General features: G+C 43.1%; 1 protein-coding gene across 1 annotated transcript; it reads left to right on the top strand.

Annotated features, from left to right (window-relative positions):
* The first annotated feature begins 1484 nt into the window (after positions 1 to 1484).
* Positions 1485 to 15797, top strand: trim66 (tripartite motif containing 66). The gene is made up of 17 exons (XM_062385028.1): positions 1485 to 1946; positions 2683 to 2896; positions 4567 to 4696; positions 5024 to 5140; positions 5266 to 5380; positions 5614 to 5760; positions 6440 to 6557; positions 6820 to 7664; positions 9377 to 9577; positions 10390 to 10513; positions 10611 to 10692; positions 10763 to 10949; positions 11150 to 12048; positions 12162 to 12285; positions 13113 to 13187; positions 14133 to 14285; positions 14422 to 15797. The coding sequence occupies exons 1-17, from the start codon at positions 1938 to 1940 to the stop codon at positions 14656 to 14658; spliced, it is 3777 nt and encodes a 1258-aa protein (XP_062241012.1). The 5' UTR covers positions 1485 to 1937; the 3' UTR covers positions 14659 to 15797.
* Positions 15798 to 18106: the final 2309 nt, after the last annotated feature.

Here is an 18106-nt window from a genome sequence, read left to right as displayed (position 1 = left end):
GCAGGATTATGAAAAAACAAACTGGACAAGAAACCCATTAAATATCGCCGTGGATCTGTAATTTTTGTTTAAATTTTCACCAATTTTACAGAGAACAAATCCTGAATCTTGATGATGCATAATCTTTTGCTTTATCCAATTTGGTTTGACTTTGTTGAATTTAGGGGGGAATGTTGGGCCTTGGTGGAGGTGTGCCGGTTGCTGAGGGAAATTCTTGTTCTTGTGTTTTAGAACGAGAAATAACATTTGAATAAAGAGTAAATTGCTACAGCAAACAGAAAGTAAAAGTGCAGTTCAACGGAAGCACACTGTGAGATCTCATCAGCCGCAGCAGTTCAAGCTCCACATGATGAGAAGATAAAGAGAAATGGGCAAATATCTTTTCACCATCTTGTTTATGTGCAAAGCTGCAGCTTCTGAAGCTTGACTTTTTAACAGAGGATAACTCTGTCGGCGAGATCTTTCGATAACCAGCTGTAGGCTGTATTGAAGATTTGTTTGCATTTTCCAAACAGAAAGTAAGTGAAGATGATCCTGTTGCTGGATCTCTGTGCAGAACAGAATATTTAATTTGGGGAGATACAGCCTTAAAATGGCCTGATAACTTCTGAGTGGTTGAAGGTAATCTTGCTTCTTCCTGTGATCTCATCACAGCAGTGTTAATAGAAGTTGCATGGGGGGGATGCTTTCAAGGGACAGCTCACTGCACAGGTTACTATTATTGTGACATCTCTTGAGATGGCACGCACATCCAGTGCCAGCTTCACTCAGCAGAGCAGAGGAGCTGCCAGCGGTGGAGATTTCAGATAAAAGCTGCTGGAGGTGCGAGGGAACAAGTGCGCAGTTTTAAAATGCTACAGAACTGAGTGAGCAAGAGGCAGGGCGAACTGCGACTGACTAATTGTCTTTCAAATTGGGTCTTTGAGTGCACAATGGGGAATGGGATTGCTCTGAGCTCCCCACTGAAGCACCCAAGGATGAGAAAGTTGTCAGATTTGTAGGTCAGGCTGCAGGGGTTGTTGTCAGGCAGACTCGCTCCCAGCTCCAGATATCCCACTGGTTTGATTCTGGGCTATATTTGATGATGAGTGTGTGTTTAAAGTTGTTTGGTTCACCCCGTCCCCTATTTCAACTTTCATATCATCATGCAACTCTTGCTTTTGCAGATAATTTCCTTTGTCTGAAGTTGTCTCCTTTTCTTTTCTCTTACTCTCTCCTCCTGCTGTGGTTGCTGCGTTAAAAATCTTAATTGATTTCACAGTGTTAGAGGGAAGTGCAGGACTATCCTGGTCCCATCTGGAGCTCATCAGAGCCTGACCCGCTTTCCGTGTGCTACGGTTAGTGTAGGTCCACTGGGATCTGTCCCCTCCTCGCGCTGACGAGGAGAAGAAGGCCACAGCCGGCCCACCCTCGCCCGGCTCGACACCACCGGAGCCTAGCATCACCTACCGCTGCCGCACTACGCCCCATCCACACACCCAAAAAGTTGCTTACATTACACTTTCTCCCTCCTTCCTCATTGTAGGTCACTTGGTCCTCCTTCTTCCATTTTGGAAAAGGGCTTGCGGGGATATTTTGCCCTACAAAAAAAATAATTATCTTATCTCCCTAATTCCCAATTATTATGCACAGGCTTATTTAAGAAAAAGGATTAGATTTTCTCTCTTTCTTTGTGTGTGTTAGCTGCACCATCAGGCAGGGGATGGATTTTAACACGATGCCTCTCGTCTGCGGCAGCGAGGGGGTCCTACACATGGATGAACTCGGGGAGGAGGGAGCACAGTGAGACTGTCATGTAAGCCGTCTCCTCTGGGGCCACCTCTCGGTGCGCACTGCTTCCTGCCTTTAGGTAGAAGCGTCAGTGTTTCTGCTGCTGAGGCGTCAGACTGCTCTCGCTCTCCTCTCCCTCCAAACCGCTCTACTCTCAAAGCACGGAAATGGAGAAGGTAAGGGGATTTTGTTTTGTTTACCGTTGTTTCCCTCTTTATCTGACACAGCTTGAGATTAAATTCGTCAGGAGATTGTTTCTTTTTTTGCACCAGTGTCTGAGTTGATCCTGTGAATGAACCCCTGTGGTGCAGTTTGAGGCCGTGCAGAGTTGGCATCTTTTGAATGTTTGTGTGGCTCTCTTCCCACCGCAAAAGCCACGTTAGATATTAGAGTGAGAATTGGTCCTGAGGTGCTGTTCACTGTTTCTAAATTGGTCGGAAGGTTCGACTGCAGAGGATGAATTTCCCCACAGAGATTAATAAAGTATTACTTAGGTGAAAACTGCTGCTCTGCGAACCATCGAACTAGACTTTAGTTGACAGCTAATGTGCTTTTTGATTTGCTCTTAACTGGGAGAAAATCACAAGTAAACACAAGGGACTTTAATCTTCATTGTAACAGATTTAACAGATTTCACATACATATGTTGACATACATTATGATTTTTAAATGGTAGATTAAATCAGCATTTAAATGATTGTAAACACAGTAATCTCTTACATAGGTTTAGTTTTATTTTGAAAGCCATTTACAAGAACAAGAACGACGAGTGGGATTTAACACAAAGTAAGGGAGCAACACGACTAGCTCTGACATATGTCACATTATCTTACTATCACATAGCTGTGTGTGTGTGTTTGTGTGTGTATGCACCTGTTTTCAATGTACATTTTCTTCATGTGTCCCTGTCAGATCTGCTCAGAGTGCTCAGACTCAACACTTGCACAGACCCTGTGTACACTCTGCAACAAGTGGTTGTGTTACCAGTGCACAGATGTGCATCAGCATCCCAGAGCCCCTGCCACGTCCCAGTGCGAAGACCTGCACCAGCAACAGAGGCCCAGTGCCCCCATGTGTCCTGAGCAGCACCAGAGAGGCTCCAGTTCCATGCCACCGACCGGACAAGGCAAGATGTTTGAGTGCTTCCGGAGTTTATCACATCAACTTCTCAGGGCATGTTTGACAGATTCCTAATGGGGCTACACAGTCTGTCTCTCTCTGTGTCCCATGAAAACCTGTTTGTGCTCCTTTGTTTTTCTTTCTGTGCTCTGTTTGTTAATCATGTCTCCCAAGGAACCATTGTTATGAATAATGCATGACCGTGGCGATGGTGGATGATAGCTTCTGGAGATCCCTGTGTTTTATTACACCCATCTTTAACACGTGGCCCAGATTCTGAAAGGCTCACACAATTTCATTTCGGCTAATATTAGTGTGCTGCTATTTAAAGACCCTCCAGTCTGCACTTGCAGGTCTGCTTCTTGCGAGTTGTCAAATCGTAACGAACACGTCGTTGACACATTGACTGTGCCATGGCAGTGTCACTGTTTTGCTTGTGCACTTGTGAGAAACACTGTGTGACTGCGCTGACTGACAGGATGTGGTCAGTCAAATGGATCTGATGCACACAGGGGGAAGCTCCTCTCTGCACCACAGATGTGATGATGTGCAGGCAGGGTTGGCTGAGGTGAGCTGGCCATCAGAGAGCAGAGGGCCTGCGTTCATTAGCCTCATCCAGCTATTGTTAGATAAACCCTCTGTAAGTCGACAGTTTTCACAGTGACCCATTTAGAAATATCTGAGGGATATTTTTAGTGTTAGTTATTTGATATTTTAGTGTGTGTGTGTGTGTGTGTGTGTGTGTGTGCTTGCTGGACAGCACTGAAGTGTTGTTCACTTTCATCTTTGACACCCAGTTGTCCCAGTTTGCCATTGTCTAAGTTTCAAAGTGCACAGGAAATTGAGCTTTAAAGGTTCAGAGTGTAGAGTTTAGTGATATCTAGTGGTAAAGATGCATGTTGCAGCCGAGCACCCCTCACTTCACCCTTTCCTTACAAATATGAAAGAGAACCTGTAGAAGCCTTCAGTTGTGAAAAAAACAACATGGCGGCCTCCAAAGAGAGGACCCGCTACCGATGTAAATATGAAGTGTTTAAATATAAAGGCTCCAAAACAACAATTCATACAATTTAGATGAAACACACTATTTTATATACATTTCTGCCAATAGATCAATTTCACCTAAACTGTTTACACCATTTAACCTTTAATCTCCCATGTCAACAAACTGTAGCTGCTTTTTCAGAGGGGCTGTATGTGAGAACACAAATAAGTCATGTTGATGACATTTCTAACACATAACAGATGCAAAATAATAAAAAAAAAAAAATACAAGTATCTCAGGATTAAGAAAAGGTGTCAAGGTGTAGTCTCGGGTCGTGTCGCGCTGACCTGGACAATCTCCTGCGTTGTTGATATGTGGAAGGTAAAGTCCAGATGAAGTCTGGACCAAGTTGTCGGGACATGATTTGTCACATCTTTTAACCTCCTGTGTTTCCGGCCTATGGGACAGCAGCAGTTCATACAAGTTGCAGAGACCACTTGTACTATGAAAATATATGAATGTGAACATGTGATATATATATTTACTTGCATCATTTTTAACACGAACTCTTGGTGGTATGTTTGAGTGCGGCACACTGGGGGCCCTCCTCTGGCTCTGGATGTGAATTACTACCGGAGTGTGTTACTAATGCTCCCCTCTCCCTCCCGTCCTCCCCTGCCTGTCTCTTTTAGGCCCGGGGTCGTATCCTTGCTCCCTCCTAATGTGCCACTCTCACAGACAGGAGCCCTTGGAGCTGTTTTGCGAGTCATGTGACCTTCTGTGCTGCAGCAGCTGTCACCTGTCCGCCCACAAAAAACACAGGTCAGTCCTCAGACGCGCAGCACAAGGACACCGCAGCCAGGGGCTAACCGCAGGTTAAAAACTTCCTCTGAGCAACAACACTCTTTAACCGCCTTGTCACTTTTATCGTCTATATCTGCATACACTACCCTTGGCCTGCCTAATACCCATTAAGTATTCATGCGCTTTTGTTTTCTGGGATGTTACAGTACAGTAGCTGCCTCTAAGGTCACTGGCACAACGTCGTGTCCCCGGGGGGAAAACAACTTTAATTCTGGTGCTCTGCGTTCCCGAGGAATGAATTAGTGAACTTTCTATCTGGTGCTGTGATCTCTCTCATGTGTTCAGGGTGGTGCAGATCGAGAAGGCCCTGCAGGATCAGCAGTGGCTGTTTGAGAGCCTGATGGTGCAGGTGGAAGAGAGGAGGTCTGCGGTGGAGAGCAATGCTAAAGAGATAGAGGGCAGGTTGGTTTAGAATAATATTCTGCAAGCTAATGCAGAAATGAACTGCTCTACTGCTATCTTCTTCCGAATTTCAGATTTCTCCCACCAGGACTGAGCCCTTTATTTTGTCCTTTATGCCCTCACAGCCTTCATGGGGTAAAGATTGCACACAGGAAGGCCGAGAACCAGATTAAAATGGCAAAGATGATTATGATGAACGAGCTTAACAAACGAGCCAACCTATTAATAGAGCAACTGGAGGTAATTACTTTCTCTTTCTGTCTTTCCTTCTTATCCTTCAGCCAGCTGTGAATATACATGCAAAGAATCTGTTAGCGCCGCGATCAGGGAGTTCTGTGAGCCAATAAAAATATGTTAACGCGGCTTAAGACGGCAAATAAAGAATCATTGATTCAGAAAACAGTCCCGTCACGGTGCTCTCTCTGTGCCAGTAATCACACATAACAGCGTGTATTTTATTGGTGTGTTCACAGAAAATCTCAGAGGACTTTCAGCAGCGTCTGGACGACCAGCTGCAGGGGGCGATAGAGATGTGTGGCCAGCTCGACCACGTTCAGAAGTTCATCACCTGGGCCACGACCCACCACTGCAGAGGCCCGGTGCTCTTCAGCAGGGCCCTGGTACGCTGACAGCACACAACACACACACAAACAAGCACACGCACAAACGCACAGGCACATGCACAAACACACAGGCACACACACAAACACACACACACATTTCTGTGAGGAGAGTAGAACATGATTAATGCCTAGTTTTATCTTCGTTAGAAAAGTAAACCCTCTCGTTTATATTAAAGAGGAGCTCCACCAATTTAACACATAATGGTCAGGTTACTGAACCAGTGGAAACGGTGGGACTATGTTGTGTTGAGTGTTTTTTTTTAAGTTCTTTGTTTAAGTAAAAATGACTGAAGTTGTATCAGTGGATTTGTTTCAGTTTGGGCTTTGAAACTACACATTTTTTATGGAAAATCCTTGTTGAACTGAGAGTTTATGTGTAAAGTTCATTAGAGGCAGGCAGGGTTTTGAAAAACAGAAATAGCTGGACAGAAGGATTTTGTATTTTTGGCACCTAAACTAAACAATGAACCAACTAAACTCAAATCCACTGGTGCTTCCAAGGTACAGTGATATTGGCAGCTTGGGTTTCAAAGAAAATCTAAATATGTTTTCTTATATCATTATCCAGGGACGTCTTCTGAATGCACTTCTTGTCATATTTTTTATTATGGAAAGACCGACAGTTATTATTTAGGACAGTGTGGAAAAATGAATAGAATATATTTGATTCCTTCAGATTTCGCTCCAGATGCAGCAGCTGTTGGAGCCATCACTGCACTCAGAGTCCTGGAGTCCCGTCAAAATCAAATTCAACTGGGATGCAAGTTACTGGATGAGGCACATTTCCTCTCTAGGTAAATTGAAGGCTACTGAAGCAAGAACACAGTGTGACATTATTTCTCAGAAATGTTATTGAACCTCGGGAATAAGCCCCCAAATAAAAAGTGTATTCATGAGAATGAAATTAAATGTCAGTTTGTCTTATTGTCAAATTAATTCAAGATAACTTTTAATTTACACAAACATATCATTTAAAATACTAAACTTATAAACCACTTATTATAATCAATGTTATTCTTATGACATATGACACGCAGTTTCTGATTTGCTCTGCAGGCCAGCTGACTGTTGAAGGGGGAAACTGCATCTATCCTCAGAGTTTGTCGTGCTCCAGTATTATGAGGCCTCAGCCAATCAGCTGCTTGGCTCTGCCGCCTGTGTTTCCCAGACGAGAGCCAGGCTGTGGGTGCCAGTCCTGCTGTGAGCCCCAGATGTGTTGCCTGCACGGCCTCCCCTCTCAGCCAGATCCTTCCAAACTGGACAAAAGTAAGGTGGAGGCCGCACTTTATACCAGCCGTGTTCAGCCTGCTCACATCTCTGCCCCCCTGCACCAGAGCCAGCAGCTCCAGAGGTGCTGGGACACAGAGAGCTCCTCGCACCGTACTCCCCCGAAATCACCCGTCCCATTCGTAACACCCGTCCAGCTCACCTGCGGCCGAGGAGCCACATCCCTGCTGCAAGCCACCGACTCCCAACCCCACTCTCAGTCCAAATCGTATCTGTCTTATCACCCGCATCAGAGAGAAGTTCTTCCAGGCAGCCAGGCTCTGCTGAGCTCAGACTGCAGCAGGTCCGCTCAGTGTCAGGGCAAGCTGTCGATTAGCACAGCTCTGCAGCAGGAGCTCAGCCGAGCAGCGGTGGACCGAGATGTGATGACCGAGGAGAGCTGGGAGGAGAGATGCAGAGTGGAGGAGACTTGTGGCCACGCAGCAGCGGGGGAAAGCAGAGAGCTGCTGGATGAGGAGCTGCAACAGGACAGGGCTGAGCAGAGTCCTGCCTCCCACCAGCAGCAGCAGCAGCAGCAGCAGCAGCAGCACTGTGTTCCTCCTGCAGCAGAGCTGAGAAAAGAACAGCAGAGGACCAGACCTTCACTGACACCCGGGGACCACAGGGATGGCAGGGTGAGAACTAACAATAGATCTTTTTTTAGTTTGAACTTTTAGCATGAGAAGAGCAAGATATTTTGGCTTCTGAAACAACAGTAAACTAACTTCTAAGTTGAGAACAAAGCAGACCATGTGGGAGAGTTTGTGCAGCTCAGTCTATCTGTGGTCACACGTGCTCCACAGACACCTTTAACACGGCTCATGACATGGTAAACCACACAGTGCTGCTTGATGCTACAGAATGTTTCGGTCAAAGTCAAGTGTATTTTTATGAAACAGAGAATGTAAATGGTAAAGGGGGTTTATTTATGAAGCACTTTTCCAGTGTTATTCACCAAACAGCTTCACAAGTTGCATTCGCATGTACACACACATTCTATATGCAAAGCTTTTACTATCACAGACCATACGTACACTCTCGACACAGTCACTGGCTCAATTTGGGTTTCAGCATGTTGCCCAACGACCCTTCGGAGAGCAGACTGGAGCTGCTGGGGATTGAACTTCCAACCTTTGGTTAGTTGACAACCCTCTCAGCCTCCTGAGCCACAGCTCACAATGAGAAAGTGACATTTAAGTTAAATTTAAATCTAGTAGGAAAATGTTTCACATATGGGAAGCAGTGATTGCATATTTCTAAAATTGACGGCAGCATTTAGTTTTAATTAATATCCGTAAACGGCTAAACCAAACTAAAAGGGAGCAGTGTTTTTCTAAATGCCAGGATGATCACTTCCCACAGTTGACAGCCTGTCTGAAAAACAGATGGCGCTACAGAAACCGGCTCCTGCTTTGATGAAGAAAGGATGATGGGGAAACAAAGAGCTGCTCTGACAATTAAAGCAGAGCGGTTGGTAGCGGTGCATCATCGTCACACTCGATGCCAGAGGGTTGAGCAGCCACATAATCACCTCTCGGAAAAGAGGAAAAAATACCTCTCTCAAGATTACAAGCGAGGAGATACGTTATTTGTACGTTTTAAGGCCACAGCATGTGAACGCGACACGAAACCACTTGGGTGCAGTCATTTATGTGCTTCACCTGTCATTAATGAGTCACTGAGGGAATAGTGGGAGTTTGAGTCGAGCTCTGGTTTGCACTCCGAGATAAGTTCCTGCACCCCCCCCCCCCCCTTTCGTTCCAGAGAGAAGGATTATTCTCTTATTTCCCTCCACACTCTGAATCCTGCACACCTCACCCAAGGGGCATGGATCAGGTAAATGTTTTAATCGCATGATATTAGGAGTACGCAGTGTCAGCCCGGCCTGAATATGTATGATGGCACACACACACACACACACACACACCCTGCTTATATTAGCGGAAGACACAGAGCCGAGGCATTTAAAGGAGCTTTTCAGGACGCTTGCATTTCGTTAAATTCTAATACGAGGGAGGGAGAGGCTGATTTTCAGGCTTAATCAAAGGGCCACTCTGAGTCTAATGGTGAATTTACATATGATAATTGCTGCAGTAACCAAACCTTTCATTCTCTTTACAATAAATGTAATATATGCAGCTGTGTGGGTCAGTCTCTGTGTGTGTTTTTTTTAAGTCGTTTTGATTCAGTGGCGGAATAAGCACTGAGCGATGTTTTCCTCTGAACACCTGTGCGACCACACACGTCCCTCTCCTTGTCTCTGCTTCCTCTTGTTAAAGGCACAAACAGGTGCATCTGTGCATGTGATCGAGCATGAAACCCCCGGCTCTGTGTGTGTTTCTGACAGAGATCCACGTCCCTGGAGGTGCCGGCGACAGCCCACGACGGTGTGTCTGATGTGCCGAGCAGCAGGCTCAGCCCCAGCTCAGCGTGCGCGAGGAGGACCCGACGCTCCCAGAGCATCCCGGCAGAACTGGCAGCCCCGTCCACCAGCCCTCACACCGAGAGGCCCACAGGATGCACCCACGTCCCAGAGGCAGGAAAGAAGGTAACGCCACATCAGCATATAGTCACACATACAGCAGCTCAATCAGGAGGGACATATTGTTGATCAAATGAAAATGAGTAAATAAGAATGATATAAATTTATTGTGATGGAGTTTGAACAGCTTAAAGGAAATATAGACGAGCTTGTGAAGTTGTGACTGGATTTCACTAAGCTTCATTAGTGATCCCAGTTATCATGTTCACTTTCTGGTTCTGGTATTTTCTGTTTAGTTCTGTTTAGTAGCTTTAATGGAGGTTTCCATCATTTTGCATGATCCTCATCAGCAGATGAAGAATGCTCAGTTCTCATGGAATTGTTCCTCTTTAAATATCAATTTTTTCCAAACACTTTTTTTTTTGTTTTCATCCATTTTAAGAAGAAAACAATTGAACATGTATTAGATTTTTGTGACAACCTGGCAACTCCCTCTGCTGATTAGGATGACGTGGAATGACCACAAGCTCCAGAATAGTTTCATGCCCCTCAGGTGCATTTTATTCTCTGCTGCTATCAAGGTCAATGAATTTTTAACCCTCCAGATATTTATTCTTTGTATCTGGCATAATGCATAATTTAAAGGTCAATTGATTTAACACATCAAAGTCTGTTTACTTTAGATAGAACAACTGCATATGTAAAAAAAAAGTTGTTTAATGCCTACTGTGGCACCAGAGGGTTTTTGGCAAACTCTGACCCCTAATTTTTAAATTAAATTGAAAGAATTGTGGTAAAGTGACAATACCAATAAGACAGTTTCTCTGTTGAAGAAGTTGATACAGTTGACATGATTGTTTTGTTTGTGTTGTTGTTAGTATGCGGATCCCAGACAGAGGAGGGCGTCAGATGGCGTGCTCTGTGTTGTCAAGGAAACTTCGTCTGACATGGCCTTGCCTAGAAGCCACCGTTATCCTCTACTGTCCTATAAGACAGAGCCAGGTGCGGGAAATTATACTTTACAATACTTTGCAATTATTACTGATATTCTCAAAAGAAAAGTTTGTGACAAGGTGCCCTCCATCCTGCTCTTTTATAGATCATTGTTTTACGTATGTAGATGAAGAGATTGATTTTGAGGCCAAGGAGAAGTGCAGGTTGTCGAGAAACGGCCACAACAGGTGTGTAATAGTTCAAACATCTGCCTGTGCACAAATCATGAAAATAATAATAACTGTCTTGCTTTAACAGTAACGGGGATGTTCACAAGGACTCAGCGAGGCCCAGGGTTCCAGTGGTTTGCTTAGAGCGTCTGAAAATACTGGTCTCTCGGCTCCCACCACACGGCCGACGGCAGAGCGACCCTTTACCTGCCGGCTCGATGGAGAGGAGTGAAACGCTCCCACAGCAGAAACTCTGGCAAGATGCAAACACTCAAGTATGTTTTATTTCTTTTATTTTGCTACAAGATCTTGTTTTATCTTTTACATCTTTAAACACAAGTGATTCTCGTTAACCGGATTTTGATTAAGCAGCAAATATAAAAAATATGTTTATTAAAAGCGACATCGTCTTCTCCTTCCTTCTCTTCTTCCTCCTCCTCCTCCTCCTCCTCCTTCTCCTCTCTTGTAAACATAGAGGTTATCTGGAGGCTCTGAGACCAGGAGGACCTCCCACTCGCTCACAGCGCCACTGTATGCTGCAGAGCGGCAAACTCGCAGTCAGTCCACCGCACGGTCAACCAACAGTGAGTTTGAGAGCCGAGGGAGATTCAGCTCTCGTAAGGCATCCACACCTCCCTCCACAGACCCGAAATATGCTTCACACAGTTACTCCCCACTGGATCTGGACTCCGACTCTTATCAAAAATCGTTGTCGGACGACGCAGCCGTTTCTCCCACTGATCCCGACCCACAGATAGACTCAGATACATCACCGCCTGATTCTGATCCAAACGCGGAGTCTTCATCGGAGGCTGAACTTGGAGATCTGGCTGAGGAGATCTCAGAGGCCGCGGGCGAGATGGGGCCCTGCAGTGACACCGAGATCGCAGGGGGTTCAGAGCCGAGTCTTGAATATGACGAGGACCCAGAATCAGAGGGAGAGGTGGGATCAGAGGACGGCCAGGGGCTGGACGCTGACGCAGAAACAGAGTCTGACGTTCAGCCTGAGTATGTTCCCCGTTTCCAGGTGGAGACCGACTCTAACGTAGCGTCCGATCAGCCTCCAGACTCTCAGGAGTCAGAGCTGGACGTTGAATCGGAGGCTGAATTCACAACTGACGAGCCGCAGCCGCTTCGCTCTGACCTGGAGGAGGAGTCGTCCCCCATCGGACCTGGTCTGAGGTCACTTCTGATCGCAAACCCTCTTCCTCTGAGGGGGGCGGACGACATCCACTCCGAGCAGGACGAAGCGGAGATGGAGAGTGAAGACTTCTGTGCCGTGTGTCTGATCGGAGGCGACCTGCTGTGCTGTGACCGCTGTCCGAAAGTCTTTCATCTGTCCTGTCATGTCCCGTCTCTGCTGACCTTCCCCACGTAAGCTTCTGATACAGAAACATTACATTTATACAAATAAGTTTCTCATCTCCTATGAGACTGTTTACTTAACCCAGTTACTGTTTCCTGATGCTGTTTCATATCCTGTTCAGGGGCGACTGGGTGTGCAGCCTGTGCAGAGATGCTTTGCAGCCAGAGGTTGAATACGACTGTGAGAATGAGAGAACATCTGGAGAACACACGGTGGCACACGGACTGCCTGCAAGTGACCAGAGAGTAGGCCATTTCATCAGCCGCATTCAAAACTGGAATAGCACTCAGTAGAGCGCAAACATCCGTCGAGGCCCAACAGTCTACTGAAACTCAATCAAGCTGCACTAGATTCCAAACACTTAAAGATATCAGTTCCTTAAATGTCCCTGCTTTTATCAGTGGCCGGATGCATTTTGTTTTTGGATTATCCCGACCGTACCATTACTGTGAACGGGATATCTCAATAGCTCCTTGGAGAATTTCTTCAAATTTTGTACAAACGTTCACTCGGTCAAAAGAATGAGCTGATTAGATTTTGGTGGTCAAAGGTCAAGGTCACAGGCCTTTTGAATGTGATATCTCGAGACCGCCTTTTGGGGAATTTCTTAAACTTTTGATAAGGTGTCATTGAAGTGATTACATTTCAGTGGTCGAAGGTCAAACGTTACAGTGACCTTGTATGAATCTGGAAAAATAATTATGTAGAAATTTTTACCAGGAAACCGATTGGTAGAGCCATACAACTGCAGTGTAGGAAGTCTAGTTTCATCGAGACCCATTAGTTGTTCTCTTGGTTTAAGAAATAATAATATATTCCTGGATCTGCCCCCTGATCCTGATTTCTCCAAAATCTCATCAGTCCACCAAGTTTCGTAGAAATCTCTCCAGTAGGTTTTGTGTAACGCTGCTAACGAACAAACAAGGGTAACCCTTGATAAAAACATAACCTTCTTGACGGAGACAATAATTGTTAACCAAATGGCTTTATGTCTTATTTGTTGATTTCTTTCACTCTTCTTTTTCTCTTTTAATAACCCTTTTCTCTCTCATGCTTGGTCGGCTGTTTGTAGAAAAGTGAGCGGCTGACTCTTCTGATCCTCAGTAACGTCCTGAGCTCTCCCTTCCACGAGCCCGTCAGTCCACTCGTGAGTCATCACTCTTTTCTTAAAGTCCAGTTATGGCTTCAGTGTCATCTACATAGATTCCTTTATACTTAGATCACAGTAGCATCTCAGTAGTTTTTCTTATGTTTGGACTCAAACGTGTAGCTGTTATCTTTGTAAGGGTTAGTGGGGTTTAATCAGTGATGTGTTAATAATCATTTTGGCATCATACCAACAACACTACAATTCATGAGAGTTTCAATGTCCACGTCTCTCTCTCTCTCTCTCTCTCTCTCTCTCTCTCTCTCTCTCTCTCTCTCTCTCTCTCTCTCTCTCTCTCTCTCTCTCTCTCATCTTCAGGTTTTTACCAGTCACTGAGATCAGGTTGTCACAGTAACTGTCTGTTTGGGGGCCAAACAAGTTTTTCATTTGTGCTGTGATCTCGTCATTTCTTACCAATAAGTGATTTATTTTTAATTTACTTTAGTTATAATTTGGTTTAGTCGGGTCTGTGATGTCTCTCTCTCTAACACATGTGCAACAGCCAGAGCAGATCAGCGTATGAGCCTTAGCCTGTGCTATCAACACATTTATCAAATAAATTAAAATACATATACATTATTCTAAATATATTCAACACCTAAAATCTGCTCCCTAATGTTCAAACATGAGGGCTTTGCTGCACTTGAAAGACAATAAAAAAAAAGCCTTTAACCCTCATGCTGACGTCTACCTCCTTTTGAGTCCAGTTCATATTCATATATTTGTTCATAACCGTTCATATTAGATTCTAAGCAAATACCGTTAATGCAAGTGGAGGAACAAAATGTTGAAGTGATGCACAGTGCGATCCCTGGAACATTGTGGTGTTGTTGTGTTTTGAAGGGGAAGGACCCCTGAGGTAATTAGACTGGAATGAGTTGGAGGGAACCACAGTGGCTGAGTGGAAAGAATAACAGTGGGAAATGTCACTGCTCTTTCATGCAGGCTCGTCATTATTACCAGATCATCAAGAGGCCAATGGACCTGTCGGTGATCAGAGCGAGACTCCAAAAGAGAAACGCTCGGCATTACAACTCAGCAGATCAGTTTGTCGCCGATTTCCATCTCATGTTCCGCAACTGTGCAAAGTTCAATTACGTAAGTTAAAAGCTGATCATGCAAGTGTGTATTTAATGAAAACGTTGTCTCGTAATTCTAATTATCATCATAATTTCAGTTAAATCAGTCAATACTGTCGTCTGAATGTCGCCGCTCTCTGTGTGTCCGACCACAGCCCGACTCGGAGGTGGCCCAGGCAGGCCGCAGCCTTGTGGCGTATTTCAACTCCAAGCTGAAGGAAGTTTTCCCAGACCGAGTTTTCCCGGCGGCGGAGGCAGACTCTGACAGCGACGAGTACGACGAGGCGTACAGAACCGCCGAGGGGGGTTTCCCCTGGCCCGACAAGAGGGAGCAGAGCCACAGGAAGAGGAAGAGGAGACACTCGCTCAAGTCGAGGAGACAACACTTCTAACCAGAGGTGAATGGAGGGCAGCTACAAACACAATTATGCTAGTATTGTTTAGTTTGACAGTTTTTTTTAATTGAGCAGTGTTTCCATTCTAAAATCTGAAAGTACCTGTTTTGGGGGGGTTTGCACTAATATCCCAGTGCTGCCCTTTAATGGCTGCTGGGACTTTGCGGAGTTGTATGTGTTCTTCTGAGTACCAGTCGACTTGTGACTGTATCATATCATATTTAGGCCATTGATGATTTGCCCCTGATGCACTGGACATTTCTTACTGTGTTTACAATCAGTTAATGTTGCTATATATGCCATGTACATTGTACACAGATGATGCTGTGGTTTGATGTTCATGAATCTCACTTTGCTTCTTTACTGAGTGGATCTCCTTCGAGCACTTTGAAACTTTGATATTAGTCAGTTCTGTATTTATTCGTAAATGTTTGACATATTTATACATGTGTAACTGTACAGAACTTTATTTTACTATCATAGGTTTGATATAGATGATATATGATCGTTGATATAATTATGTGTCTTAGTAGCTTTTATTTTGAAAAGCAGCAGTAAATCCTGAGCGAGTGTAACTGGTGTTGGAGCTCTAACAGGGCTTTTGTATTATCATGTTTGTCAGGGGATTTACTGAAATATCTAAATTATATTATCTCAGAAAATCTTTTGTTTTGCTTTTAACCATAGATTAAATTTGTGTATTTGTTACGTAACTTCTCTAGTATCTAAATATCTCAGGCTGAATAAGAGGGTAAGTTATTAATATCATTCAGAATGGATTATTTTAAAAACTTTGTAGAGCAAAGTCATTTTATAATATTAATAATAAGAATACACGCTGCTGTTGAGCATTTCCTGTTTTTTTGTTCCTTTACCTGCTTCCTGCTGCTTGAGGTAGAATTTACTTGACTTTTACAGTAATTATTGCACAAGTCTGTTTCTTCTCTGATCATCATCATTACTAGTGAATATGAATATACATGTATGTAATGTTATTTCCTTTTAAATCAATAGATGTGATCATATATCCTATTGTAGAAGGGAAAACTGATACATTTTAGTTACTGTCAATCTTTCATGAGAACTTTTTTTTACTGTAACAGTCAAGAGTAAATGGACATATGTTAAAATCAATAAAATGCATTTAAGTGAAAAAATTATATTAATATTTATAATTCTCATTATTTACTATCTGCCCTTATTAATCCTTGTAGGAACAGCCATTTATTTGTCAGGGCAGATACTTCCCACAGATTTTTACAGTGAGTTTGCATTAAATCTACTGTATGAAACTAGCACTCAATATTTACTGCAGCCAGTGGTGGAGGCAGTACTGAAGTAAAAGTACAAACGAGTAGACAAAAGAAACAATAGATTTCGAATGTTTTTCACCAGTGATTCTGCTGCAGGAGGACGGTCTAATGTAATTTCCTGCTCTGATCAGATCGATGGAACAAATACATTTTTGTTATTGGTTACTTTTAATACCATAAAACACTTTGTGTACATGTGACACAATTCATTGGAAAAATCAGTGCAGTAAAAAGAACAGATATTTGCTAATAAATGTAAAGGGAAAAGGGAAAAGTCCCTGAAAATAAATCTTAAATTAAGTCCAGATAAATGAAAAATGTACTCAAGTACAATAACTAATTAAAAGTACTTACTTACATCCAAACCACAGACTGCTGCCATTTATAAATAGACTTCATCCTGCTATATGTAAGTTTTCTCCACCACTGAACATTGTTTCTTGACAGGAGCAGGGGGAGTGATGGTCGTTTGCCAAAAGCTTCAGCCGCTGTTGTTTTAGCAAGAATAGACATAATTCATCCTCTGTGGAGTTTTACCTCTTAAAGATCGGATGGAGGTTACGACGACTCCCTATCAGAAATTGACCAGATTGGCCAGTCGGGCTGGGACTAGCTGGATAGCAAACTGATCTCAGTATAGATGCAAAAAAGTAATAGCAATATAGGGAATACAAATTGCATTTTGGAATTAAATTTCTTACATTTCTTTAATATTTATTTCACCTGTATTCACTCTGGACAATGGTGAATCTCCAGTTGTTCAAATACGGTATCATATTAAAATGGGACGTTATCTTTCAGACAATTTCAACACTGTAAAACCAATAGAAAGAGATGTGATCAGTAATCATTTGATTTGGATGCTGCAGGTTTACGTGACAAATAATGAAACCTCAGCTCCCCCAGAAAATATATTCTCAGGTCCATCATCTACTTTTATCGTGTTGTCTCTGACAACACGATAAAAGTAAACTGAGTGATGATTATAGTATCCAATGCCAAATCCCTCTATGAGGTAGATAATCCAGTGTGATAGTGTTTTGAACGATATATAAAATGGTTTACGTGCTATGAGAGGCTGTTGAGGCCTCACTGGAGATTGTTATTGTAAGGGCCTGTGTAAGGGTTGGGTCAAACACATTGGGAACAAAGTCTTTTCAGAAAAATAAACTAAAATATTGGTAATAACAAAGTTTACAAACCGGCAGCATCCCTGAAAACATTGGGGAAGATCGATGATGAAAGATGCAGAAACTCAAATTCAGCCTGAACCAACTTTTAAGTAGGTTTCTCACCTTGTAAAAACAGAAACTGCATTGTAGATACAAAACAGATGATTTAGTTTGACTTTTACTGTTCACTGTTGAAGCGTTGTCAGTCCTTAAACCGTTTAATTATCACTATTAATAAACATCATTATCAACTGTCTAATTTTGTAACATCTACTGATTATTTAGGGACAAGGATAAAACATGATCTGTAGCTTCATTATTATTGTGTCACTGCACAATGTCTCTTTTTAAAGAACACATACAGTAAAATGGCAGTAGTGTTGTGGCTATAATGCACAATATTAACATTGCAGGATAATAATGAGACACTCTGCAAATATGTCTGTTTTTATGAATGTCCATATCAAACAAATGATAATGATAATTTGTGTAGCCTGCATGTATTTCCAATACTGTAGTCAGATATTCAAAGATTTTGTTATGGTAGAAAGCACTGAATTATTTTCAGGGTGCAGTAGCTTTAATCATATGAATCTGTGTTTTAGTGTATGAAAGCTCCGTCTGTTCTCAACCTTTCCTTTATAATGTAACTTCGGTTTCCTAAAAAACATGTTGAGTCCCAAATTTCAGTGGATTTAATTGATCAATTATTGTGTCAACACTTATAAATAAGTAACATATTCCAGGAAGAGACTAATAAGTTCCAATACTTGTCCACTAGATGGGGACCAAGAACCAGGAATTATACATAGACACTGTTTCCCCTATAGTTTACACATATAGAAAAATTATTGTTACTTTCTACTTTACAACATCAGCCAATGGCCCCTCTGCACTTTCCTTAGTCACTCTGAGAAAAATGTTTTTGCAAATACAACTTGTTGAATGAAAATTACATTT

Source organism: Platichthys flesus, chromosome 1 (assembly GCF_949316205.1).
Source record: "Platichthys flesus chromosome 1, fPlaFle2.1, whole genome shotgun sequence".
Taxonomy (NCBI): domain Eukaryota; kingdom Metazoa; phylum Chordata; class Actinopteri; order Pleuronectiformes; family Pleuronectidae; genus Platichthys; species Platichthys flesus.
This window is presented reverse-complemented; position numbering and strand designations above follow the sequence as displayed.

Bases quoted from the DNA above. Each gene is read 5' to 3' on its own strand.
- trim66 (XM_062385028.1), top strand. The intron at 4,697-5,023 runs GTCAGTCCTCAG...TCATGTGTTCAG, and splicing joins TCCGCCCACAAAAAACACAG to GGTGGTGCAGATCGAGAAGG. The intron at 6,558-6,819 runs GTAAATTGAAGG...TTTGCTCTGCAG, and splicing joins GAGGCACATTTCCTCTCTAG to GCCAGCTGACTGTTGAAGGG.